Source organism: Lynx canadensis, chromosome B4 (genome assembly GCF_007474595.2).
Source record: "Lynx canadensis isolate LIC74 chromosome B4, mLynCan4.pri.v2, whole genome shotgun sequence".
In the NCBI taxonomy this organism is placed as follows: domain Eukaryota; kingdom Metazoa; phylum Chordata; class Mammalia; order Carnivora; family Felidae; genus Lynx; species Lynx canadensis.
This window is the reverse complement of record NC_044309.1, coordinates 133,900,568-133,927,797: the sequence shown is the minus strand read 5'-3', so window position 1 is coordinate 133,927,797 and position 27,230 is coordinate 133,900,568. Positions and strand designations below refer to the sequence as shown.

The following is a 27,230-nucleotide window of genomic DNA, read 5'->3' as shown; positions in this document are numbered from 1 at the left end:
ACCTCCTTCACCTGGGCTTCCTGCCAGTTCCTGCCACACTCTTCCTGGCCACACGTTCCCTGGAGGCAGGTTGAGGGGAGGCCCCCTCCAAAGCACCCTTTCTAAGGCACCCAGCCCCCTTCCTGACCCTCCAGTGAGCCAGACATTTTGTGTTTCCCTAGAAGGTATCGTGAAGACAGTACCTGGCAGAGAGCAGGTCGGCCCCTTTCTGGTCCTGCCCAGCGTGGCACTGCCCCGATTCACCCTCCCCCGCCCTGCTCCCGCCAAGTCTTCTGACGCAGAGCCTCCTCTGCCCTAACAGTGAGGAATCAGCCCTTGTGGGGACCCCGAATGACCTGGCTGTGCCAGCACCAGGTGCATAGCAGTTCATGGGGCGTTTGTCAGCTTCTCGGCACAGGGGCAGCAGGCGTGTGGACTGGGGAGGCAGTCCGAGGTCCTTGTGAGGAAGAACTTCGGCGTGGGCATAGCCATCCAACAAGATGGCGCTCTGTTCCCCACCCCCGCAAGCCCCTGGGAACTTTGGTGAGATGACTCTCATGGGTGACATGTACGTGGCAGGGGGATGAAGGGGGACGTCTTGTAGGGGGTAGACGACAGCAACTAGACAACCTCTAAGGTCCTGTTAACCCTAATACCCCTGAGACAGAGAATTCTAGACTGCTAAGATTTTTAACCCTGGCATCCTAAGAGAGTATCCCATGAAAACTTCAGGGCTTCTGGCAAATGAGTCTTAGTCTAGAATTCTGAGATTCCAGGCGTGCTGAAAATGGTCTCTAGGCATTGGGCATCTATTCCAAACTTCTGTAGCCTCCCTTGGATTTGGGAGCTGGGGATTTAGGAACCACATTTCCCAGACTCCTTTGCCACCTGGGTTCCAGGCAAAGTTTGCATTCGCCAAGGAGATGCAGTCGTGAGAAGCGGACCAAGAGGTGGAGGTGGAGTGAGGTGTGGGCCAAGGTGTCCCTGCAGCAGCCGGCGGGCCTCCACTCCATGGCCAGGAACCAGCCTCCGGGCTGTGGGCGGCTGTGGTTCAGGCCAGAAGGTCCAGCGGCCCCCCCGATCGCTGTGTGGAGCAGCACAACCCGACTCTGGTCCTCAGCCTGTGGAAGAGCAGCCTAGAGGCCAGTGGAGCCTCCCAGCTTCCGCTCCTCCAGCCCTTCTAGCAGTTTTGAAAGCCCAAACTCCCATGTTCTATGCCATCCAAACTCCCCCGCCCACCTGCTTGAAATACCCGGCGGGGATTCTGTTTTCCCATGCTTCTGACGGGTACATGAGGGTTCTGTTATTTTGGGATGTGATACTCTCCAGGTTCCCAATATCTCTGGACAGAGGGGTGACATTACCTGTTTTAGGGTAACAGAGTTGGCAGGCCTGCTTGAACTCGTGGGTGGCAGCCAAGGGGTTCTTGATGAGCAAGGCGGTGTTGGGCATGGAGGGCTCTGGCTGGGATGGGAGGAGGGTGGCCATCTTGGGCACTGGACCATGGCCAGAGCCACCAGGGCCAGCCTGGGCACCAGAGGCTGGGGGACTCCGTGACCGCCCCCCGCAACCCACTCAAGATCAGAACTGTAGCCCAGTACTACCCTCCTATTTCTCCTACCCTCCCGGGCAAGGAATTCCTTGTAACACGATCCAAGAATCTATAACATAGGGATCAGAATACCCTAGTGGGGGTACACGGGTGACCGTGACCTTGGCCCAGAATCTTCCTTTGAGCAAAAGCCCAACATGAAAGCAGAGAAACAGGAATGGCCCGACTGGGACCTGTGCACATGCCCTCCCCACTCCCAGCCTCTATCTCCCAAGCCCCCAACACATCAGCAGCTGGGGAAGGAGGCAAGACTCAGAGAGGTTAGGTTACTTCCCCAGGGCCACACAGCTCGTGCCTAGGCTGAGGCCAGAGTGCAGAGCGCAGGCTGCCTGACACCTGCTCAAGTGCTCTCCTAAACTCAGAACCTGGCTGAGTCCCGAGAACAGGGGTGTTACGAACCCCGGAGAAGTTACTTAACCCCTCTGAGCCCCAACGGCCTCTTCTGTCGGACAAGGGTTGGGCCGTGCCCTCAGCTCACCCTGCCAGCAGGCGGCTCAGTCCAGAAGGGCTAGGAAGAGACCATCTCTGGCCCATCCATTCTGAGGGTGCCTCTCCTTGGGAGATGCAGTACCCCATCTCATGCAGAAGGCTCACCCCTACTTTCAAGCCCACAACCACTTCCCTGCCGCCCCTGGGAGGGCCCAAAGTGCCTGGTTGTGGATCTGGGCCAAGTACTCACCGAGGGGGCTGGTTTCTGAGTACCACTTGGGGGACGATGGTCCTGGGACTTGGATTCCTCTGGGCAAGAAAACACAGGGGTCACCTGTTCTGCTCTGAAGGGTGTGAGAAGCCCTCTGAGGACTTCTTTGTATGCATTTCTAACTTGTAGGAACCCCCCAGGCCACACATCCACTCCTAATTTGTGCTGATCCCCTGACTCTACTCTCAAGACCACTGCCCAGGAACAGAGAAGTGTCCCAGCCTGCACATGTCTATCCTGTGCTTACCTGCTGTGGTCCCCACTGCCCCTGGGAGAAAGCCCAAGCTCTCAGCTTGGATCAAAGGTCCTCTGACACCAGCCTCAGGTCTTCAAGGCCCTTCCCCTCTGGTTGACTACTCTACTTGTCAGCGAGTCTGCCCATCAGGCAGGCCTGTATCCTACTGCTCTTTTAAGACCTTCTCCTTCAAGACCTCGCTCAGCCATTACCTCCACCAGGAAGTCTCCTCTGACCCCAGAGCTGAGTGAAGCACATCTGTGCTCCTGCAGCCTCATGGATCCCCAAGGGATTCATCCCCTGGGCTAGGTCCAACTGTCAGAAAGCTGGTCCAGTAAGGGCCCAGACAGGTCTGCTTCCTCTCTGGGTCCCTGGCACCCAGCTCAGAGTGGTGATGAAGGAGCTTGCAGGCTCGCACTGCTTCCCCCAGCCTCAGGAACATCCCCATGGGATCCTACCGGCCTGCCCCAGAAGTCTGGGCAGAGAGCAACATACTGCAAGTCTGGAGTCCTGGATTCTCCCAGCTCTGCTGTTTGATCTTGAACAAGACACCCAACCCCTCTGGCCTCAGCCCCACACTGTGCTGAGCACTGCAGGAGACACAGCAACTCAGAGGCCATTGTGGCTCTGGACCACAATGGGGTGAGAGGGCCTGGGCTTTGGCCGAATAGAGCCATAATCCTGATTCCAGTCTCCAGAGATTGGCGATGTGGTGGCACTTGAACAGTCAAGGGGGTGGGGGTGAATGTGCCCACCCAGGTCTCACCCACAAAGGAGTTGGGCTTGTCCAGGGAGCCACGGGTCGACCCAAAGCTGTCGAGGGCATCCAACCGGGTATCCGAGTATGGCAGCAGGTCGAGGGAGTCCAGTGCGGAGCCTGGGGGGTCGAGGGCATCCAGCACAGAGGCGGCCAGCTTCTTGGAGGGGTCCATGACGAGGCCAAAGGAGGCAGGGGGCAGTGGGCTGGAGACGGGAATGGAGCCACCCACTACAGGTGGCAGCAGTGGGGTCCCACCGGGAAACACGGGTATCAGCTGGGGCAACTCGCTGGGCACGCCGCTGCCAGGCAGGCCTCCCTGGACCAGGGACTGCGAGGTGGGGAACAGAGGGAGGGGTTGGAGGAGAACTCGACCACCCAGGCCTGGGCAGAGACAGGCACTGTGGACCCCAGGCAAGCCAACTCCTCTGTGCCTCAGCCCAGAGCCATCCCACGAGTGGAGCTAAGGATCTTCGTGGTCCCTCTGGTTGTGTATTCTAGAGCTTCAGGTCTGTACCCCAAGCAGGTCGCTTTCCCTCCCCAGGCCTCAGTTTCCCCAACTGTGACATGGGAATGGGACCCTCCCTCCACCCCTTGTGGGACAGGTGATGAAGGTGCTGGGGCCCTGGGGAGGGGGAGGGGATCAGGGGAGCAGAAGAATGGGGGCAGCAGGGCTCACCAGTGAGTCCAGGAGGGTGTCCAGCTCCGGACCAAAGACATCCCCGTCGGAGAAGTCGTCCAGGCTCTCAGTGCCAGGGAGGGCCCTGCTGCTGCTGTCCAGGGGGACCAGCAGGTCCAGAACGTGAGGGAACAGGGGCATTGTGGGGGTAGAGGGGAGGGGGGCCGGGGAGCCTCGCAGGTCCACGTAGCAGTCTGTGGACGGGAGGGAGGGTTCAGTAGCTGCAGGGGGTCCTGCTTGGTGGGGGGTGGGATGGGGAGGTGATCCAGGGCCCTCGGGTTCTCCTGCAATACCTTCCCTCCTTTCCCTAGCTCCTGTCAGGAATCCTGCCTGTCCCGCCCACCTTGACCCCATGCCTGGAGGCTCAGTCATAGTAAAAGAAGGCCTCTACAAAACAGGAGAGGGTCCTTCAGTCCTACAATATCTCTCCAATGGGCCTGGCCCAGTGCCTGAATATTGTCCCCCTGGGCTAAGCAATGCCCTCACTAAGGGACACTTTTTAAATGTGACTCTTGGGGCGCCTGGGTGGCGCAGTCGGTTAAGCGTCCGACTTCAGCCAGGTCATGATCTCGCGGTCCGGGAGTTCGAGCCCCGCGTCAGGCTCTGGGCTGATGGCTCAGAGCCTGGAGCCTGTTTCCGATTCTGTGTCTCCCTCTCTCTCTGCCCCTCCCCCGTTCATGCTCTGTCTCTCTCTGTCCCAAAAATAAATAAACGTTGAAAAAAAAAAATTTAAATGTGACTCTTCCTGGAAGCCAGTGAGGAAGAGAAGGGGACTCTCAGTTGGGAGAGGGGCTGGCCTGGAGTGGAGGACATGAGACCAGTGTTACTTTACTGTGTGGCAGACCCCCCACCTTCCTCTCCCTGAGGGGGAAACCCCAGGGCAGGGAGCCCTCAGGCCCAGGCTGGGAGCGTCTGAGCCTTCCTGGGGTCCCATCTCCACCCTGTCCCCTCAAATCAGGGACACTACCTGTTTCGATGTCATCTATGGATCCCAATCCATTGGAAGTTCCCTGTGGGAAGAAAGACACAGAGGGTCAGGCAGACATGGGCTAGGAAGTCCATGGTACCTCCTCCATGGTACCTCACCTCAGTGACCATTGTTGGTAGTTTTTAAGTTTACTTATTTTTGAGAGAGAGAGAGAGAGAGAGAGAGAGAGAGACAGAGAGACAGAGACAGAACACGAGTGGGGGAGGGGCAGAGAGAGAGGGAGACACAGAATCTGCAGCAGGCTCCAGGCTCTGAGCCGTCAGCACAGAGCCCGACACGGGACTCAAACTCAAGAATTGTGAGATCGTGACCGGAGCCGAAGTTGGGCACTTAACCGACTGAGCCACCCAGGCGCCCTGGTATTTTTTTTTTTTTTAAGTAGGCTTCACACCCAGTGCAGAACCCAACGTGGGGCTTGAACTCACAGCCCTGAGATCGAGACTTGAGCTGAGATCAAGAGTTGGATGCTCAACCGACTGAGCCACCCAGTTGCCCTATTGCTGGAATTAAGCTCGGGTCTGGACAGGCAAGAGTCAGGAGGCAGGAGTCACACAAGTCTCACATCTGCCCTTTGCTGGAGGAGAGCCCCGGGCGGGGAGAGATATAACCTCTGAGCCTCGGTTTCCTTACCCATCACAGCATAGGGTCCATACCCCGGGCCAGGTGGCTAGGATTTTACTGAGCCCTCCTACACCTGTGCCCTGCGTGGATAGTTTGCAGCTCTATGACAAAAGTGCCACCCCTCGAATCACCAGTGTCACTCCCCCAATTACAGCCCCAGGCCGAATGAGCCCTGGTGAGATTCCACTGCCACTGGTGGACCTGCTGTTGGAGGGAAAGCTGGGCCTGAGCTTGCTCTGTGGCCTTGCCAAGTTCCTCATCCTCTCTAGGCCTGTTCCTTTTTCTGTGGAGTAAGGATAATACAGTCGCCCACCTTCTAGGACAGTTAGAAGTTTGAAATCACTTGACATTTGCATAGAACTCAGAACAGTGCCTGACACACAGGAAGTGCTCTCTGTGTCTGTCAGGAGGCTGGCCTGGGGGGCCTGGGTGTTTCCGCTCACCAGCCTCCACATTCTGTCCCCACAGACTCGCCTGCCGCATCGTCCCTGCCTGGCGTCCCCCTCTGGCTGTGGCCCGAGTCATTTCTCGAGCCTGGCACATCCTCCCCTTCCCCAGCTGGGCCCCTGGGTGACCCCACGTTCTCTGTGCACCCACCGAGGGAAGCAGGGGGACCAGAGCCTCACTGCTAGCCACGTGGCCCCGTGGATCTACAGTGGAGCCAACAGCAACAAGATTTACCCAGGGCCCTGCCTCACGCCAGGCCGGGCCCGCAATTTACAGCCAGACAAGCTCAGCCCTAGGTCCAGGTGCCCTGAGAGGTGTTCTCCCCCACACAGAGGAGACATTGGTCCAGGGACGCGGCCACTCCAGGGCCAGAGAGGGGCTGTCTGACCCCAACCCGGGCACCTGCACAGAATACCTCCTTCTTGTGCCCTGGAGCCTGGCCCTGCACGGGGAAGTTGTGCCGTTCAACGTCCGGGGCGGGGCGGGGGTTGGCTGCACAAACCCAGAGCTGCCGTGCTGGGTCACAGCTGCTACTCCCACGGGAAGCATATGAAACACGTGAGGTGGGGACAGAGGTGCCAGAGGAACGTCTCTAGGGACGGCCGTGCGTCTCCCTGCTCGGTGCTGTCCACGGCTCGCCGGGGCCCCTGCCAGCCACCCAGCTCCAGCCCATCATCTCTCCCTGCCCCTTCCTGCTAGGGACACTCAGGTAGCAACGAGTATGGAGCGCCTCCGCCCCGGCGAGCCTTGTGCCCGTGGCTGTCACAAAATGGCAGGCCCTGGCAGCTCTCCGGGAGGTGGAGTGGCCACCTCAGATAAGGGTGCATTCAAGACCTGAACCAAAACACAGGCCCGGCTGTAGCGCCCGGCTTCTTCCGAACTAGAACTAGTCTTGTGGCCTGGGATACGCGTTTCTCTCTCCCGCCGCTAGGCCTGTGCTCGAGCTGTGTCTCTGTCTTTGAGTTTGGCTCCCTCCTCCCCAACCAAGGCTGCCTCGCGTTCTAATCTGTTCCTAGAACTCACGGCCTTCCTTGTGTCTCGCCCTTCACGCTGCCGACGGGAGCGCTGGTACGGACCCTGTGCCTGCCCGTGTCATCTCCAGGTCGTAAGAAGCTCCCGGTGGCTGCAGCTCATGAGTCCCCACTGCCGGTCACACACGTGGAATGACTTACTGGCTGAATGACTGGGACTCCTGGGCTGGGGACCCCTGCCAGGATCCCCGCAGCCAGGCTCACACACGGTGTGTGTGTCAAGCTTCCAGGTCAGGGGATCTGGCTGGAATGTTCCCCCCTCACTACTCTGTGGAGCCTTAGGCCACCGTGTGTGTACATATGCATGTAAGTACGTGGCTCTGTGTGCGTGGTACGTGGACACAGAAGCGTGTGGATGTGACTGGGCGTATGCACGTGCGTGTGTGCATGTGGACACGCGCAGCACCACGTGGCCCACAGAGGCAGGATCTGTGGGGTCCACTCTGCTTGGGCTCCTCACAGACCCCGACCCCCATGGCCAGTCCTGGCCCCTGTGCACGTGGTGGGGGCCCCAGCACGGTTGCGGGGATGGTTTGGCAGGGGCTGGGGTGCCCAATGCCATGCGTGGCACCATCGTGGTCCCCTGGCTGCAGACTCAGTGGACACTGAGGGCGGGCCCTTGTGGAGCCGGGCATCCCTGACCTGACTCCAAAGTGGTGCCAGGCAGAGGCACTGAACAGAGGAAGCCATGGTCCTGCTCTCAGATGAGCTTGTCAAGGAGCCCACACACACACACACACACACACACACACACACACACACACACCATCTGGTGCGTGAGGAGGAGGTGAGGAAGGAGAGGGAGGGCAGATCTAGACTGCAGGGGGCCCTGAACGCCAAGCAAGAGTATCCGGAGTTATTACTTCTAAACAGATGCTTTAATTAATAACCACTGAGGGTCTCCATGCTGGGGAGAGACTCATGAGGCCTGGCTGTCAGAGTTCACCCTGGGGAACAAGAAGGGGAGGCTAGCCCAACCTGGAAGACTGGGATGTGGCCTTAACCAGGGCAGTCACTGTGGGAAGAGAAGGAAGGAGCAGGGGTACCCCATCACGTACCTAGCCAGGATCACCCCAGAGTAGTCCTTTAAGGTACAACATGTCACTATCAGCAGAAAACAGAAGGGAGCCCCTGTTGCTTGAGCTCTAGGAATGAGGCAGGAGCCGTTGATACCCAGAAACTCTGAATCGGATTTGCCTGGGGGCTCCTGGGTGCCTCAACTGACTAAGCGGCTGACTCCTGGTTTCAGCTCAGGTCATGATCTCTTCATAGTTTGTGAATCTGAATCCACATCGGGCTCCACACTGATCAGCGCAGAGCCTGTTTGGGATTCTCTCTCTGCCCCTCCCCTATCTGCATAGAAGGAAGGAAGGAAGGAAGGAAGGAAGGAAGGAAGGAAGGAAGGAAGGAAGGAAGGAAAGAAGGAAGGAAAGAAGGAAGGAAGGGAGGAAGCTAGCTTTAAAAAAAAAAAAAAAAAAGAAAGAAAAAAAAAAAGATCTGCCTGAGTAACTCCCTGCCTCCCTAAACCCTCTAGAAAGAGGAACGAGGAGCCCTGCACAGTCCCCTCTAGCCAATATGGCCTCCTGGCTGTTCTCCCCACACACTGGGCACACTCCTACCTCAGGGCCTTTCCACTAGCCATTCCGTCTGCCTGGTCCCCCAGACCTCCTCAAGGCACACCCCTCACCTTCAGGTTTTTGCTCCAGTGTCTCCTCACTGAGGTCTTCCCTGCTCACTGTTTAAAACTGCAACCCCTCCCAATTGCCCCAGCATTCCCCAGCCCCCTTCTCCACAGCACTTATCACTTTTTATTTGTTGTCTCCTCTAGTTAGACTGTAAGTTCTACAAGGGTGGGGCTCCTTGACTATTTCTTTCTCGGCTGTATCTCCAGTGCCTCAGTCAATTCTATGCTGGGCACATAGGAGCCCTCAATAAATCCCTTCTGAATCAGGAGCACCCGAGTGGCTCCCTTAGTTAAGCATCCAACTTTGATTTTGGCTCAGGTCATGATTTCCCTGTTAGTGGGATCTGTTTGTGTCAACAGAGCAGAGCCTGCTTGGGATTCTCTCTCTCTCTCTCTCTCTCTCTCTCTCTCTCTCTCTCTCCCTCTCTGCCCCTCCTTGCTCTCTCTCTCTCTCAAAATAAAGAAATAAACTTAAAAAAAAAAAAAAAGGAAAGGAAAGGAAGCAAAGTATCATTTACAAAAACAAAAGAAAAACGCCCTTACGAATCAATGAACTGAATCAATACTCTTCCTCTCCAATACCTTTCCAACACTCCTGTGACAAAGACTCACCTCACCAGGGGGTAGGTGGTCTGGCTTCTATCTAATGTTCCAGCCCCACTAGTGCCCTGCCTCCCTTCCTCTGGGTTCCTCCCATACTCTGAGCTCCTCCAAGCCTCAGGGCCTTTGCATATACCGCCCCATCTGAAATGTTGTTTTACCAGCACCCCATGCGCTGCCTACTCTGCAAACTTCCGGTCTCATTTTAAAGGTCACTGATGCCCAGTCTAAATCAGGCCTCCCTATTCCAATGGCCCATGGCTCCCCACACGTTGTCTTTACAGCTTTCATGATGGTTTGTAACCAGAAATAATCAGGCTAGTGTCCATTCGACCTGGACTGTGAGCTCTTTGAGAGCAGGAACCACGATTGTTTTCTTTTCCATGTACCTACTCCAGGCTCAGTGGACTCAGACAAGTCACCCAACTTCTTGGTTTCTCCTTGGTAATAGGGGTAGGCAGTACCTCCCTCAAGCAGTGTGAAATTATTTGCAATTGTTCAGTCAGTCAGTCAGTCAGTGCTATAGTCTGAATGTTTGTGATATGTTCAACGAATGTTAAGTTCATATGCTGAAATCCTACGCCCCAAAGTGATAGTATTAGGAAGTGCGGCCTTTGGGAAGTGATTAGCTTGAGGGTGAAGCCCTCATGAATGGCATTAGTGCCCTTATAAAAGAGACACCAGAAATCTCCCTTGCCCCTTCTGCCATGTGAGGTTCCAGCTAGAAGGTGCCATCTGTGAACCAGAAACCGAATTTGCCAACACCCTGATCTTGGACTCCCCAGTCTCCAAAACCGTGAGAAATGAATTACTGTTGTTTATAAGCCACGTAGTTCACGGCAATTTGTTAGAGCAAAATGCTATAGCTTTTTTTTTGAGCATCCAGCATGTGCCAGGCCCAATAATATCTGGTTATGATCCACAAGGAGGGCTGTACGGGCAGATCCACACTGGTCTCCCTCAGCACCCAGGAGTCCCAAGGGCAAGGATGTGCCTAACTCAGCTATGTTCCAGCTCCCAGCCCAGGGCCAAGAAGGGGTCCCCTGGGAGTTTGCTGAGTGAGTGAATGAAAACCCTTAACGCTAAGAAGGCAGGCGGGCCTGCTGCTGCTTTGCTGTGGGATGTTGGCCAAGTCCCTTCCTCACTCTGTGCCTCAGTCTCCCCTTACGTACAAGAAGGCAGGACACCAGCCTCCACCAGCGCTCTTAGAGCCCGTCCCTGGTCTTCCAAAAGGCGTCGAAGTCTACCTGAGCATGTGTGGTGAGCAGTGGGAGAGTCCAGTGTGTGTGCTGGGCCCTGGCACCGCCCCGAGGGTGAGCCAGGTCTGTTGGTGGTGGCACAAGGGTCTTGGCCCCGAGGAGTGGGGACGTCCCAAACCCAGGGTAATGCTGTAGTCTCAGCAGTTACTGCTCCTCAGCTCCCTCAGGTGCCACACTCCTCTGGGTATACTCCCCTGTTCTGGGCGAGGGACAACACCCCTGTTTCACAGCTTTAAAAACTGAGGCTCAGAAGTGAAGGTTCTGCTCAAGACCACAGCTTGCATGCTGTGGAAGTGTCAGGTGTGAGCTCTGACCCCCACTTCTGTGCATCTCCCTGGCAGTTGCTTAGGCAGGGGTATCGGGAAGGGTCTCAGTGGGGGGTGTACACTTGAGCTGGGCCTTGAAAATGAAAAGGCAGAGAAAGCAGGGTATGGAGGAGGGGAGACATTTGAGACCCAGAGGCCTAGATGCAGAATGGCCAGTGAGGAGGAAAACAGCAAAAGAAGGGTGGGGGTGAGACTTCCCTGCCCATAGTGGCCGCGGCCTGTCCCCACACTTTGCCCCTGTGGTCACAGGAGGCCCCTCTTAAGAGGTGGAGGTGCTGTGCGTCCCAGAGGTGTTATTAGTCTCATCCAGGCCCAGGCTATCAGCCAGGTGCATGGCTCACATCAGTGGGGGCTGGGACAGATTGAACCCAGCCCTTCAGTCTAATGGCCCAGGATCCACTGCTGGGGGCATGATACCCCAGAGAGTGAATCCAAAGCTCTCTTGAGGGATGAACCAAGATAGGTTGATACTGGGGGCAGGGAGGGAGGCCTGGGGTCCCAGCCCCCATCCTACCTGATCCGCCAGGCCAGCTGCAGTGCCATTACTGAGCAGAGAAAATGTTTCCAATTCCTGCAGGGATTAGAGAGGTGGGAAGAGATGAAGGTTCGGGAAAGATGCTCAGGGTCCCATCAATTAGGGCAGCTGGCATCCATAGTGCCCTAAGGCTCCCTGCCCCAAGGCCTGTCAGAAGTTACCTGTTCTCTCTCTGGAGCAGATTTGGACGTTTTCTTCCTGTAACTGTGACCTGGCAGAGGACGGACCTCCACATACATGCTCCTACTGTGTGCCAGGTGCCACATCAAACATTCTTTGATTTTGATGATCCGCCCAGGAACCCCCTGAGATGGGCATAATCATCCCCATGTTCCAGATGTAAAAACCACAGGGGGGAAAGAACTAACTTGCTCAAGGTCACAGCAGACTCTAGAGCCGTACCCTCTCCTACATGCAGCTTCCTGGCATACAATAGGTGCCAAGTGAATAAGTGTGGATCTAAACGAGCCAAATAGATATCTGCATCATACAGAGGTTATGTGAGAACATGAGGCGGAAAAGACACCAGTGTCATCTCAGGCCATCTCGGGGGTGCTTAAGTCGGCCAGGGCAGGGGAAGGAGGAGGTGTTAGCAGCTGGTGTCTAAGGTGAATTGGAAGCTTTGACTGTTCTCTCCTTTTTCCGAAAGGTTCTGGAAGTCAGTCCAGGGCTTTCGGCCAACAGAGAGGGAGGATCACCTGTTATCATTCCTCTCTGTCCTGGCCTGGCCCTGGCCACCCTCCCCCACTTCTCCCCAGAGGTGCCTGGGCTCCTTTCAGACCTCCCCATCTCCACCCCCGTGGACTCCCAGCACCCAGAGCCCACCTACCTGGGGCCTCTTATACGCTTTCCGAACTCGAAGCCCAAGCTTCTGAGCCAGCTCCTGACCAAGCTGAGTTACGCTCTCATCCTGCAACAGCAAGACACAGGGTGGAGGGGGTTAGTCTGCCCTAGCTCAGCAGCTGTGCTCCAGAGACCTTGAACAGCACTGCAGGGAAGGGGTGGGGGGGGGTCTGCTGTTACCCCAAGTTCTACAGATGGAACCAGCCGAGCGCCCCACCCCATGTTACTGACAAGGAGGCGAGGCCCTAAGAGGGGTCACTGGCTGCCCAGGTCACACGACTAGCATGTGGTGGGGCTGAACCAGAACCCACGCTTCCCTTTTTCCCTTTCACTGTGGGGAGGGGAAAGGAATAATTTTTGCTTTGGATTTTAAAATTATCTTTTTATTTCTAGGGGCACCTAGGTGGCTCAGCCAGTTAAGCATCCGACTTCAGCTCAGATCATGATTTCATGAGTTTGAGCCCTGTGTCGGGCTCTGCACTGACAGTGCTGAGCTGGCTTGGGATTCTCTCTCTCTCTCTCTCTCTCTCTGTCCCTCCTCACTTGCACTCCCTCTCTCTCTCTCTCAAAAGAAATAAACTTTAAAAAATTTTTTGAAAAAGAGGTAAAATTAAATTATCTTTCTATTTCTAAAATTCAGCAAGGCGTAGTGTCACTCTACTGTAGACGGTTGAAATGTTGCAGGGAGAGCAAGAGCTCCCCTGGATCACCCCCTTCCCCATCCTCACACTAGGCTCCTCCCCGGAGGGAGCATGCCTTGTGGTCTGATGTGCTTCCCTGCAGCTCTTTTCCAGGAACGTGCATAACGTGCCTACAGATCTATAAAGGATGCTCAGTTTTGTTTTGTGAGGATTTTTTTCTTTTTTTTAACATAAGTGAGATCACATTATACCTATCGCTCTACGACTTACAACTTGCTGCTTTCACCACACGATGTCCTGGAACTCTTTGCAAGGAAGGACATGTGGGTCGTGCCCGGGCCCACGGGAGCAAGAATGCAGGAAGTTTGGAACATAGCCAGCCGGCCCACAGTTAGCGCTCAATAACAGCACCCAGCATCCCTTCCTCCCTCCAAGGCTGTGTTACTGTATATGCATTAAGTGCCAGGCAAGGGCTAGGACCAGAGACGCCACTAGCAGAGGGCAGATGGGGCCCAGGCCTCGAGGAGGCTCCAGTCTAGTGGGAGAGACTAACCAGTAAAAAAGAAACGGTGACTGCGGTCCAGGCAGCAAAGAGGCAACAGGGATGCTGTAATACCCCGAGCATTTGTCCACCTCCCTACCTGACGAGCTCCTGGAACCCAGGGCCAGAGTCTGAGTCATCTCTGGTCCCCAGTACCCAGCACGGAGCAGGGCTCAGCCAGTATTTGCCAACAAAGACTGGAGCACGGGGGGATCCCCCAACTCAGAGTCAGAGGCCCTAACTGGGCCCTGGAGTCCTCACCTGTACAGTGAGGTAAGCACCACCCTGCCTGCCAAGGAATGGCAGACATGAGACTTGGATGTGGACGTGCTGGGAACACTAGGAAACGCTGTAGGACCAGGGACTATTGTCATAAGAAAGGTTCTCAATTGTGAACTAAGCTGAATCGGAGACGCATGAAAAATAAACAAAAGGACAGTAACAGTGAATGTTTTCTGAACCTACTGTGTGATCTTCAGATTCCATCCTCATAGCTCTATGATGCCTGGTATATTACCACCCCCGTTTGACAGGGGCGCAAACCGAGGCTCAGAGAGACTAAGCTGTGTGTCCAAAGTCATACAGCTAGTAGGTGGCTAACCCAAGATTAGAATTCAAACCCAGGCCAGCTCTCTGACACCAACATCCTTGACCACTATGCGCATGGCCTCCCACTCTCTGTTCTGACCACCAGATCCTTCCTGCTTCTTCTGGTCCTACTCAAGCCCACCTTCCTCCAGGGAGCCCTCCAAGATCCTGATCACTCCTGGGCAGAATTGAGCCTTTTCTGAGCCCTTTTACACTCATTGTTTCAGGGATAAAATAGGAGGGGTGCTTCATAGACAAGGAGCTGATGTGCAGACGGGGGAGGTGTTTTGTCCAAGGTCATGCTGGGGGTCAGCGGTGGAGTCAGACCTAAACCCCAGGGATGTTTCCACGTCTCCCAGCAGACTGTGGGTCCCTGAAGGGCACAGATCTGGGTAGTTCGTGGGTGCTTAGTAAATACTTAAGTACTTAAGAAGTGGGTGAATAAAGGAGGAGGGGGCATGCACCCAGCTGTGTGTGGGCCAGGGCAAGCAAGGCTCACTACTGGTCAATTCCCTGCCTCTCTCCCACCTAGTGACAGCTTGGACATCAGGACCCCCACACGTGACACCCCTTTGAGTCCTTATTGCAACCCTAGAGGTTAAGAGTGCCAACTCTAGGGGCTCCTGGGTGGCTCAGTCAGTTAAGCGTCTGACTTCAGCTCAGGTCATGATCTTGCGGTTCGTGGGTTTCAGCCCACGTTGGGCTCTGTGCTGACAGCTCAGAGCCTGGAACCTGCTTTGGATTCTGTGTCTCCCTCTCTCTCTGCCCCTCCCCTGCTTATGCTCTGTCTCTCTCTCAAAAATAAACATTAAAAAAAATTAAAAAAAAAAAAAAAAAAAAAAGCAATGCCAACTCTAGAATCAGACTGCCTGGGTTCAAGTGTGAGCTCTGCAGCCCACAGCTGTGATTCCCGGGTAAGTTCCTCCGTCTAACTCAAAGGGCTGATGCAAGGATTAAGTGAGTTAATACACACTGTGTATTTTCAGCAGTGCCTGAAACACAACCAGAGCTCAGTGTAAATATCAGTATCTGCCGGTCCACGGCACAGGGGGGGAAAACACGCTCAGCAGAGCCCAGCCCTGCACCAGGAGTCAGGGCACTCACGTGGGGCCGCGCGAGGGAGCACCGGCTGCTGCATTCATATGCCTCCTTGTGACGCCCCAGCTCGCTGAGGGCACGTGCCTTGCGGAACAGCGCCCGGATGTTCTCGCCGTCCAGGCCCAGCGCTTTCTCACTGTCCTCCAGCGCCTTCTCATACAGGCCCTGCGGAGAGGAGTGGGAGGCCACACGGTCAGCTCTGGTTATCTCCCTCCCACCCCTTTCCCTGCAGAGACGGGGGAGGCTGGAGGATCGGGGAGGGGGCTCCAGAGCTCCAGGAAACACCTCTGACATTCATACTCTGGTCAAGGGCAACTGTATGTCCAGCTCAGGGGGCTGCAACGGGCACTGGCAGGCCACTGGAGGTGGGGGGATGGCCTTCAAATTCTGCAGCAATGAGCCTGGCCATTCAGACACACCTACTTCCATATCTGCCTTCAGCTGAGAACTTCATGGCCCAAGAGTAATCAAGGTACCTCTGAGAGGAAGTGAAATCAAGAAGGCAGCTCAGGGTACAGAACACGGTGTGAACAGGTACCTGGTAGACCTGCTTATCCAGAACAGTCCACTCTGGATTGCAGAGGTGTTAGGGGGTCCTCTAAAGAGCTCACGGCAGAGCATCCCTAAGGATCTGGTGAGTGACTGAGTCAGTGAGCAAGCAGGACAGGGAAGAGGAGGAGGCCAGAGCTTTCGGGAGGATGGGGGGAGATGGGAGGGAGCCCAGGAGGAAGGAGCAGGAGTGGCCAGGGGTTTGCAGAAAGAGGCAGTGCACGATGAGGGTAGCGGTTTTCAGTCCTGACTCCCTACAGACTCCTATCCATGCCCAGGCCAGCCTGATGAGCGTCTAACAGTCTAACATCTAACTTAATTCATCGGGGGTGGGGCTCAGGCATCCGTATCCTTACAAACCACTTTTTGTACAATGTATTAGTACTTTAAGGGCTCTCCAGGTGAGTCTGTGGTGCAGCTGGGGTTGAGAGCCACGGAAGCAGGCGGTGACACTCCCACAGGAGGGGGTGGAGGAGCCGGGCCTGCAGAGGCTCACTGGGGTGCGGGCCCAGCTTGGCTGGGCATCTGCAGGAAACGGCGGGCAGAGTGAAGAGGGGAGGGGGTGCGGGCTCACCATGGTGAAGTAGCAGGCAGCCCTGTTGACATGTAGCTTGCACAGCAGCTCCTGGGGTAGGGCCACCTGGTCGGAGGCAGCGTAGTCGGCCACGTTCAGCCCCTCCATGTACTGTACCAAGGCCTGCTTGTAGTCCTTCTCCCGGAACAGGTCATTGCCCTCAGCAAACAGGTTCTGCACCAGCTTGAGCAGAAAGGCCTGCCAGGGAGTGGGGTGCAGAGGGGGCTCAGGGGTCTGCATGCGGCCCCAGCCCTGGCACCCGGCCTCTACACCCCCCTTCTCCTGGGCACCCCTGCCCTTTGCCTTCCCCCGGCCCCGCCGCCGATGCTCACCTCATATTCTTCTTGCTTTAGGGGTAGTGTCGACCTAGCAGGAAAAAGGAGAGAGACACAGAGTCTGGGTGAGCCCAGGGGTCTCAGCCTCATGGAGGCCCCAGGAGCCAGAGCCAAAGGCCACAGATCATGCCAGGAGTGGGCGCCTCTACCTCAGACCTCAGATGTCACCTTGTGGATTGGGGTAAGGGAACAGCAGCTTTTTCTCCCCAGACTAACACATGCTGGTCTTCCGTTTCTGCTGGAAGGGAGGGAGGAAGGCCTTGTGTTTGCCCCAGGCTTTCCGGGTACAGATGCTGAGAAGGCCAGCCAGCTGGTCTCTTCCTGAGAAACCAGTTCTCTGGGAATGACCGTGCCCCCGACACGCTAAACTTGTAAATGCAGGACCCAGGCAGCAGGAAAAGTCCACCTCAGGTCCCCCCAGTTGGACAGCTTCTGCCCTTCTCCCATCCCAGCCCCCCAAACACACATGACCTTGGCCAAGGCCAGGTCAGAGCCTGACTCCTCATTCCAGCCCAGCAGATGGGGCTGTGGGCACCCTCTCCTCCCCTGTGGCCCACAAAATGCCAGCTCAGTATAGAAGAAAGCATCAGTCCAGGAGAAAAGAGCCACATCTGTCAGGCTAAAAGGCTAAGCTAGAAGAGCAGCTGGGGTTTGTCTCCCGGTCCTTCATGTCACAGAGGTGAAAACAGACACTCAGAGTGGACAGTGACTCAGCCAAGGTCACACAGCAGGTCGGCATCAGAGCCGGGACTAAAGCACAGGGCTGGGGCTCTTTCCTTTGCCCAGAGCTGCTGCCGGCACCTGGGCAAGAGAGAGCAGCCTGAGCCAGTCAGCCAAAGAGGTGAGAGAAGACACCGAGGTCCCTCCCCTGTGTGTGTGAGGGAGGTGGTGTCCCTGATTGTGACAATGGGGCTCCCATCCTGCCCTCCTTGCTTCCCCACCGTCAGGGGCCAGGGCCCATCGCTGTTCCCTGTACTGCCCAGCCAGGCCCCACGGCTACCCTCCTTCCTGGCTTCCCACCTCCAGCCTCTCCCCTCCAGCCCCAGCTCCCAGGTCAGTAGCGCACACTCTGACCTGAAGGTCACCTCATCCACACAAGCCAGTGCCACCCCACCCATGCAAGCTGCTTCACAGCTCCTACAGTGCTCCGTGCCCAGAGGTGCCTAATAAATGCTAAGCACACAAAATCTACATGTGATAAAAGTTAATTTTAAAACCAGCAGGTCCTACTGTGTTACCCTGTAAAGCAATCCCTTAGGAGACTAACACAGGGGTTCCCGGGAGGCTGTCCTATCGCTGAACCTTCTTGGAGCTCCTCTCTGGAAAGGGGAAGGAGGACACAGAGCGACCTACCATTTACCTCCAGCACAATGCCTCTGTGAGGGAAGGGGCCTTGTCTCATTTCGCAGGTATGGAGACCACCCAGGGAGGTGGGGGGGGGGGGGGGGGCTCAGAAGGCAGGGCTCAAAGGTCCAGCTCCACGGAAATCAGTGACTTAAGTTAAAGACAGAGTTCTTACGAAACACTGTATCTGCAAGACTGGCCTCTGAATAAAATTTGAACACTCCCCCCAAATCAAAGCCCTCCCTAGGGGCGCCTGGGTGGCTCAGTTCGTTAAGCAACAGACTCTTAATCTCGGCTCAGATCATGATCTCCCGATTTGTGAGTTTGAGCCCCGCATTGGGCTCTGCACTGACAGTGAGGAGCCTGCTTGGGATTCTGTCTCCCTCCCTCTCTCTCTCTCTCCCTCTCCCCCGCTTGCACTTTCTTTCACTCTCACAATAAATAAATAAACTTAAAAAAAAAAAAATCCCTCCCCCAAATGGAAGACTGGCCTAGAGAAGAGGGAAAGGTGGGCCACAGCCCTTGCAGTGGCCTGAACAAGACAAAGTGACCGTGTTCCAAGCTGAGGAAGGACAGCATGTGAATGTCAACACAAGCACCATCAGAGCGATGGGGACACTGTGTGTGTGACAAGGGATCCAGTCTGTGGTGAAGAGGCAGGTGGTGTTTTAGAGGTCTGTGTGAGAGAACAAAATTGGGGAGTTTATATGAGGGCATGTAGACATAAATCCTAGTTTTGTGGGGATTCCTATTTAAGAAAAGAAACACAAGGGGCATCAGGGCGGCTCAGTCGGTTGATCATCCAACTTTTTTTTTTTTAACTTTATTTATTTTGAGAGAAAGAGAGAGCGAGCGTGTGCACACACGCGAGTGAGTGAGCGGGGGAGGGGGGGAGGGGCAGAGAGAGAGAAGAAGAGAGAGAATCCCAAGCAGGTTCCGCCGTGGAGCCCCACGCGCCCTCAAATTCACGAACTGCGAGGTCATGACCTGAGCGGAAATCTGGATCGGACACTTAACTGACTGAGCCACCCAAGCGCCCCGATCATCCAACTTTTTAAAAAAATATTTTCTTCTTTTTTTAAAATGTTCGTTTATTTTTGAGAGAAAGTACAAGCGGGGGGAAGGGGCAGAGAGAGAGGGAGACAGAGGATTGGAAGTGGGTTCTGCGCTGACAACAGTGATCCCGACACAGGGCTTGAACTCACAAACCGTGAGATCATGACCCAAGCCAAAGTCGGGGGTTCAATCAACTGAGCCAACCAGGTGCCCGTATCCGACTTTTGATATCGGTCCAACTTTTTTTTTTTTCTGGTCCAATTTTTGATATCCGTTCAGGTTGTGATCTCTCAGTGCTGGGATCGAGCCCCATGGTGGGCTCTTTGCTGAGCAAGGAGCCTGCTTGGGATTCTCTGTCTCCCTCTCTCTCTGCCCCTCCCCTGCTCTCTCTCTCTCTCAAAATAAATAAACATTAAAAAAAAAGAGAGAAAAGAAAAAGAACACAAAATTAGAAACTAAGAATTGCTAAGGGAGCCTTCCAGGGCTTTGGAAAGGACCCACACAAATCAGGGGCCCTGCAGCTTACACTTCCTTAGTGTCGTGATAAATACACCTCTGGAGATCTATTTAAGAGGTAAAAAAAATTTACTGAAAATATTTTGTGTGTAAAGAAAAAAATTAAAAACAAACATGGCATGTGTTTGAGGGACAAATAATGGAAAGAAATGTGGGTTTGGGGTCAGCTAGACCTGGGTTAGAATCCTATCACTGGGGGCGCCTGGATGGCTCAGTCGGTTAAGTGTCTAACTCTTGATTTCAGCTCAGGTCATGATCTCACGGTTCTGAGTTTGAGTCTCACCTTAGGCTCTGCACTGACGGTGCTAAACCTGCTTGGGATTCTCCCTCTCTCTCTCTGCCTCTCCCTTGCTTGTGCTCTCTCTCAAAATAAATAAACATTAAAAAAAAAAGAATCCTATTACTTTATAGCTGCGTGACCATAAACGGGTTTCTTAACATCTCTGAGCAAAATGGAGAAAAGACCACCTACTTCACTGGGCTGTTGTGAGGATTAAGAAGATGATGGACATGAAGGGTCCAGCACAGAGCCTGAGAGGTGTGCTTAATAAATGGAAACTGATTTATTGATTGATTATAAGCTGTGCACAGGCAAGCAGGAGAATTAACAGGGAGCGTGCCAGCGTGTAAGGAGGGCGAGGGTACAGTGGTATGCTGAGCGGGACTGAAGGGTGACCAGGGTCAGGGAGTGTGTGTGCATGGGGGTGGTTTCACAGATCGCCCCCCGGCCGCCCAGCCCCTGCCATGCCAGCCCCTTCCTAGCACAACCCACCTCCTCACTCTCCAGCACACAAGGGAGCCTGAGCAGCAAAGGATGAGTGAGAAGAAAAGGGAGAGCTGGAGAGAGCCCGGGCATTGCCGTCCCTGGCCCCCCGCCCGCCCAGCCAGCCCCACACTCACTGAATGAACTGCAGCCCCTTCTCGATGTCCGCCTTCCGTCTCTGCCTCTCCATCAGTCTCTGGGGGAGAGAACAGTCCATCAGTTAGTCAGCAGGGGCCGGTGGCTGGTCGCAGTCCCCATCCCACTGTGCACTCCCTCTCATTCCTGCACTCATCCCATTTCACAGGTGACGCTGAGGGGCAGTGACCTATAGAGACCGTCTGAACCAGACCACGCAGCTCCTGCCCTGCACGCCCAGGCCCCACTGGACTCTGGTTCTGTGCTGTTCCTTTGATGGGCAGGGAGCTGCATGGAGGCCTCCTGCCCTTTCTCACACATGGCTTGGGCTGCAGTGCTGCACCAGACACCCTCAAGTCCCAGGAGAACACCTTGTTTGAACAGCAAACTCAGTCCAGGGAGAAGAGACAGGGAAAATGCAAAACGATGCCAGTGACTATAGCTACAATGCAGCACCACACACTTTGTATAAGGGTTTCTTTGAATCATTCAACAGTGGCACGAGGCAGGTGTCATTTTGTCTCCATTTTATCAAGGAGGAAACAAGTTCAGGGAGCCCCAGTCTTGAGCCCGCTCATAGCTGAGGCAGGATTTGAACCCAGGCCATCCTCTTTTACCACCAGCAGCCCCTCTGCACTTTGAACCAGCCTGGCCTGGAGCAGGCCAGGGGGCATGGTGTATGCCCTGTCTTGGCAAGGGAGGGAATCGCCCATGTTCTGGATGAAGAAGACAGAGGCTCTGCAAGGCTGAGGACAGGCCTGAAGTTGCACAGCAATTGAATGGCACTGAGCACACGCAGGGGGCCTGCTGCAGAGAGGCAGCGAGTGGAAACTGCTTAAGGAGAAGGGAGGCTCGGCAGTAGAGCTAGAGGTTTGGTCTTTAGGGCAAAGCCCCCAGGGGCTGGGAGCTCCCCGCCAGACCCAGACGGCCCAGCTGGCTTCCGTGGCACTATGTATGGGCTAGAAGATCAGTTGGGATCAGCTGGTCCAACCCAGTGGCAGCCCAGAGTGGGGTGGGCCTCCCTGAGTCAGAACCTGAGCCTGGGGCTCCATCACCCCGCGGGAAAGAGGCTGGAAGCTGCCTGGTCTCAAGCCAGCATTTTCCGTCCAGGCCACTCACGGGCCTCTTCCACTCTCTCCCCCACAGTGTGGCCCTCACTCTCCCCCCATCAAGTGGTTACAGAGAGAGGATGGTGGGCAGCCGGGAAGGTGGGCCTGCATCAGCAGAAGGCAGGTACGAAGGCGTGAACAGGGGCACCAAGGTGTATAACGGTGTAAAAACATGGCACAACAACAGACACTCAGATCAACGGAACAGAATAGAGAACCCAGAGATGGACCCACAAATGTATGGCCAGCTAATCTTTGACAAAGCAGGAAAGAATATCCAATGGAATAAAGACAGTCTCTTCAGCAAGTGGTGCTGGGAAAACTGAACAGCGACATGTAGAAGAATGAACCTGAACCACTTTCTTACACCATCCACAAAAAGAAACTCAAAATGGGTAAGACAGGAAGCCATCAAAGTCCTCAGGGAGAAAGCAGGCAAAAACCTCTTTGACCTCAGCCACAGCAACTTCTTACTCAGCATGTGTCCAGAGGCAAGGGAAACAAAAGCAGAAATGAACTATTGGGACCTCATCAAAAGAAAAAGCTTCTGCACAGGGAAGGAAACAATCATCAAAACTAAAAGGCAACCGACGGAATGGGAGAAGATTTGCAAATGACACGTCAGATAAAGGGTTAGTATCCAAAATCTACAAAGAACTTATCAAACTCAACACCCAAAAAAACAAATAATCCAGTGAAGAAATGGGCAAAAGACATGAATAGGCACTTCTCCAAAGAAGACATCCAGATGGCCAACTGGCACATGAAAAAATGCTCCACATCACTCATCATCAGGGAAATACAAATCAAAACCACAGTGAGATAACACCTCACACCTGTCAGAATGGCTAACATTCACAACTCGGGCAACAACAATGTTGGCGAGGATATGGAGAAAGAGGATCCCTTTTGCATTGTTTGTGGGAATGCAAGCTGGTGCAGCCATTCTGGAAAACAGGATGGAGGTTCCTCAAAAATCTAAAAATAGACCTACCCTACAACCCAGCAATTGCACTACTAGGTATTTATCCAAGGGACACGGGGTGCTGTTTCGAAGGGACACATGCACCTCCATGTTTATAGCAGCACTATCGACAATAGCCAAAATATGGAAAGAGCCCAATGTCCCTCGGTGGATGAATGGATAAAGAAGATGTGGTATATCTATACAATGGAGTATTACTCAGCAATCAAAAGGAATGAAATTTTGCCATTTGCAACTATGTGGATGGAACTGGAGGGTATTATGCTGGGTGAAATTAGTCAGAGGAAGACAAATATCATATGACTTCACTCATGAGGACTTTAAGATACAAAACAGATGAACATAACGGAAGGGAAGCAAAAATAATATAAAAACAGGGAGGGGGACAAAATGTAAGAGACTTAAATATAGAGAACAAACAGGGGGTTAAGGGAGGGACTGTGGGAAGGGAGATGGGCTAAATGGGTAAGAGGCATTAAAGAATCCACTTCTGAAATCATTGTTTCAGGAGTGAAATCTACTCCTGAAACCATATGCTAACTAACTTGGATGTAAATTAAAAAATAAATAAATAATTTTTTTAAAAAGATAAAAAAAAAAAAAAAAAAAAAAACAACCAGGTATAAAAACACCCAGCTACTTTAGGGAGGGAGCAAGTGTGTTAGTTAATACCTTCTAAAACTTCCTTACCTTGTTCTTTATTTCCATCCGGTCAACCACATCCTCACAATCCTGTCCAGTAAGAGGGGCAGGTGTCACTAACCCATTTTACAGATGAGGACAGGGAGGCACAAAGAATGAAATTTCTTTGCCAAGGCCACTCAACCAATGAGCAGGCAAACGGCTCTATTAGACCGAACGCCACATCCTTGGCCACGCCCACAGCTGTGAGACACCCTGTGGCCAGGGCAGGCCATCTCACTTCTCTGTGCCTCACTTTCCTCCTCTGCGTAACTTGTCAGCTGATAAGCCCTGCCTGGCAGGGTGGCTGTGAGGCTCTAAGAGTGTGAGATCGGGAATCTCGGTTCCCTGGATCTCGCTCCTCCCATGTGTCCTTCCCAGGGAGGGGTGAAGCCACGCGAGTCTTCAGACTCCGCATCAGATCCTCACACTGGGCAGGGCCAGGGCCCATGTGCCCACTAGACATCTGCTTGCCCTGCCAGGGCCATGAGTCAGGGCTCTGGACTCAGACAGATGGGAGTGTGAATGTCAGCATTTACACCTGCCGTGTGACTTTGGGCCACGGTCTCCTAATGGGGAGCATGGGGCTGAAGGCAGCTCCTGCACCACTGGCTGTCAGGAGGGCTCAGGAGACAGCACGTGCAGAGCGCTTGGGGCAGGACAAGTCCAACAACCACAGGGCACCTGGGTGGATCAGTCGGTTAAGCAACCAGCTCTTGATTTCGGTTCAGGTCATGATCTCAGGGTTCGCGGGATCGAGCCCCTCATCGGGCTCTGCGCTGACAGTGTGGAGCCTGCCTGGGAGTCTCTCTCTCCCTCTCTCTCTGCCCCTCCCCTGCTCGTGCTCTCTCTCTCTCTCAAAAGTAAACATAAAAAAAAAAAAAATGGATGAATGAATGAAGAAATAAATAAATAAATAAATAAAGTCCAACAACCTTGGGGATATGTGTTATCCAACCCTGTTCCTCCCTCCTGCAAAAAAACTTCAAGTGTTTCCTGGGATGACCCTGTTCTCCTGCAGGAGGCAGGCAGTGATGGGTCTGGACCGCCTTGCCTTGCCAAGCACACCTCTTGGTCGGTCTCTCTGTCCTCAGCTTCCCTGTCTAGGAAACCAGTGCTCATCGCGCCCACACTCAAGCTCCCCTCCAGGCCTCCAGCCAGAACGGTCTGTGGTGGTCGTCCTGTCCCCCAACTTTTGCCATTGCACTTCTTTCCACCTGGGCAGCCATCCTGTGAAGGAAATCCCGTTCCTCTTTCAAAGCCTAGCTCCTCCATGGAGTCTCTCTCCTTCCCTTTTTTTTTAATTTATTTTTTCATGAGAGAGAGAGAGAGAGAGAGAGAGAAGGAAGGAGGAAGGGGCAGAAAGAGAGGGAGACACAGACTCTGAAGCAGGCTCCAGGCGCTGAGCTGTCAGCACAGAGCCCAACGCGGGGTGTGAACCCACTAACTGCGAGATCATGACCTGAACCGAAGTCGGATGCTTAACTGACTGAGTCACCCAGGTGCCCCTCTCTCCCTCCCTTTGATGGGACCATCATATACCCATTTGTCCTGTTTCCTGGGAGCCTGGGGAACCACAGATGGGTGAGACCAGTCCTGGCCCTGGAAGAGAGGTTCACCTGGTGGGAGAAGCAAGGGTGCACCCGTCACCACACAGTGTGGCCCAGCGTGGGCAGCAGGCCTGTGGCAGGGGAGCAGACCCCCATGGGCCTAGACAACCAGCACTACAGGGCTTGGTCACGGCCATGACCACCAAGCCCTGTCACTTTGCCCTAGGTCACAATCCAGCCCCCATCCCTCCCTACCACCTGGGCTGTTTCCTGCCCCCAGCCAAGGGGACCAGCTGCCTCATTGCCCACCCCCCACCTCCTTGAGGCCATCACGGCGGGGGGGGGGGGTGCTTTCAGGCCCACAAATCCGACCCTGCCCTCCCCTACCTAGAGTGTCTGATGACTCTCTTTAACTCCGAGTCTCTTTCACTGACTCTCTCCCACTGGTCACATTTCCCCAAACCCCCACACCAGCTCACACCAGGTGGGAGCGGCTGCCCCCCTGCCCTCCCCCAGCCCTGTTCAGCCTGTAGTTCTCTCAGAAAACTGCAGCAGTCAGAGGGGAGTGTTGTCCAGTCTCCTCCCAGCCCTGGAGTCTGAGCAGACCTACCAGAAACAAGCACTGCCCAGATCCATCCCAAGTGAGAATTCCTAAGTCCGCATCCAATGCCAAGGAAAAAAATACTCCCTGCCCCAGGTGGTTATGAAGGAGGTTCCTCACACAGCCTCGGGCGAATCCTCCTCTCTGACCACCAAAAACCCAGAGCAGCAGCACTGCTGTGTGCCCGCACCACGGAGAAGGGTTCAAATCCCAGAGCAGGCTACTCTACCTCCCTGATTAGCAGCTTCCCGCTTTGTACAATGAGGATTACAAACAGCACCTCCTGGTGGGCTGAATACAGAGGAGGGTCCTCATTTCAGAGCCGGGCACATAGCAGACACTTTACAAGTGGTAGCTTGTAGATCAGGATTTCTATGGGGGGCATTCAACATTTGCTACAGGCCCATTTTATAAGGTGAGGCCAGCGTGGCCACCTGCACCCAGGTCTTATAACCTAATTAGAGACATGGCAAGAACATCCCACCAACTCCACCCCAAACCAGATTTCTGCGGTAAACGCAGGCTGGGATGAGGCACAAAAAAGTTGAAACATTTAGGAAACAAAGGGGGCGACATTTGAATTGGGCTTTGAAGGGTGAATAGGAGTTGGCTCATTGGTGTCAGGGAAGGGAAGGCCTTCTGTCAGGCTGCATCCAATAGTTCATGAAATCCCTGACATCTCTCACATTTTATCTGATCTTGACTGATGACCCTCGGGGCTGAGCCGATCTGGGACCCACATGTGAGAGATGGAGAAAGTGAGGCTCAGAGAGGTCACAAGGCCTGCAGCCAGCAAGTGGGGGCCAGGCCTGGAAATGCTGACTTTAGGTCAGGAAAGAGGCTGCTGCTCTCCCTCCTCGAGGGTACAGTAGAGGTAGAACCACTTAGGAGCCTTCCTAGGCACCTCAGCCTGTGTTTGGTGTTGAATACTCATGGCCCAGGAAAGGCAGAGGTCTCTGGGGCAATTTGGGGGAAGACTTCTGTGTGAAAATATTATGCTTCTTCCAATGTCCTGTTCTAGGATCTATTATCGACCACTCTAGGGTCATTCAATTGAGAGTATAGACCCTAGGCCAGGGCTGGCAAACCGATTTTATTTCATAAGCAATGTTGCCAGGCTGGTAGAGGCTGGTAGGGCTGTCCCAAGGGGCTGGGCCCTTGCAGTGCTTAAAAAAAGTGCCACCATACGCAAGATCAGCCAGAAACCAGGGATGCTTGGGGGAGATGCATATGGCTTGGGCCTTCAGACACCCCCTCTCCAGTGAGAGTATAACCACTGCTAAAATTCAGAGTAATACAAAGTAACACCAAGCTGGAGGCCCAGGTCTTACTGGGGCCCAGGATGCGGAGGGAATCCCCCCTCCTTCGGGAAGATTTTCTGACTCCCCCGACACATTGGTGAGTTAGTATCCTCTGAGAGAGCCCCGGAGAGTGAGGGTATAGTTCAGTCTAACCAACATTTATGCCCTCCTGCTTGGGGCTAGGTGTGGGGGCAGGGGAGACACAAAATGAATTGGTGGCTGAGGCCCAGTCCCGCCCACCAGGACCTCCTGGTCCAGTGTGGGGGGCGGGGGGAAAGACAGGTGGGCCGTCAGCTGTGATGCAGGCTGGCTGTGGGTGCAAAGGGCCTGGGACCTGAGAGGAAGGAGCGGTGGGTCCGCTGGGGGAACCGGGGAAGGCTCTGCAGGAGGTGGTTCCTGAGCTGGATGTGAAGGAGAATGACAAGTTTCTTGAGAAGACTGGGAGAGAACGGACATTCCTTACAGGACACCTGCCCAGAAACACTCACACTGAGACTGGCTTGAGCCTCCCCCCACCCCCAACAAGTCCCTGTGGCACCCCTCAATCTGCACAGCCACGAGGATGGG

At 54.5% G+C, this 27,230-nt stretch overlaps 1 protein-coding gene across 4 annotated transcripts in view; it reads right to left on the bottom strand.

Moving 5' to 3' along the window:
* The window catches only part of ZC3H7B (zinc finger CCCH-type containing 7B), a 60,796-nt gene that overhangs the window by 15,273 nt on the left and 18,293 nt on the right, over positions 1–27,230 (bottom strand). For all 4 annotated transcript variants that reach the window (XM_030320761.1, XM_030320762.1, XM_030320760.1 and 1 more), the window contains exons 2-12: positions 20,439–20,497; positions 16,620–16,653; positions 16,288–16,485; positions 15,171–15,329; positions 12,283–12,363; positions 11,433–11,489; positions 4,930–4,972; positions 3,963–4,156; positions 3,293–3,614; positions 2,271–2,329; positions 1,344–1,443 (exon numbers count right to left, since the gene is read on the bottom strand). In XM_030320761.1, coding sequence (XP_030176621.1) covers positions 1,344–1,443; positions 2,271–2,329; positions 3,293–3,614; positions 3,963–4,156; positions 4,930–4,972; positions 11,433–11,489; positions 12,283–12,363; positions 15,171–15,329; positions 16,288–16,485; positions 16,620–16,653; positions 20,439–20,491 — 1,300 coding nt within the window. In that variant the 5' untranslated portion in view covers positions 20,492–20,497. The remainder of the gene's footprint in view (positions 1–1,343; positions 1,444–2,270; positions 2,330–3,292; positions 3,615–3,962; positions 4,157–4,929; positions 4,973–11,432; positions 11,490–12,282; positions 12,364–15,170; positions 15,330–16,287; positions 16,486–16,619; positions 16,654–20,438; positions 20,498–27,230) is intronic.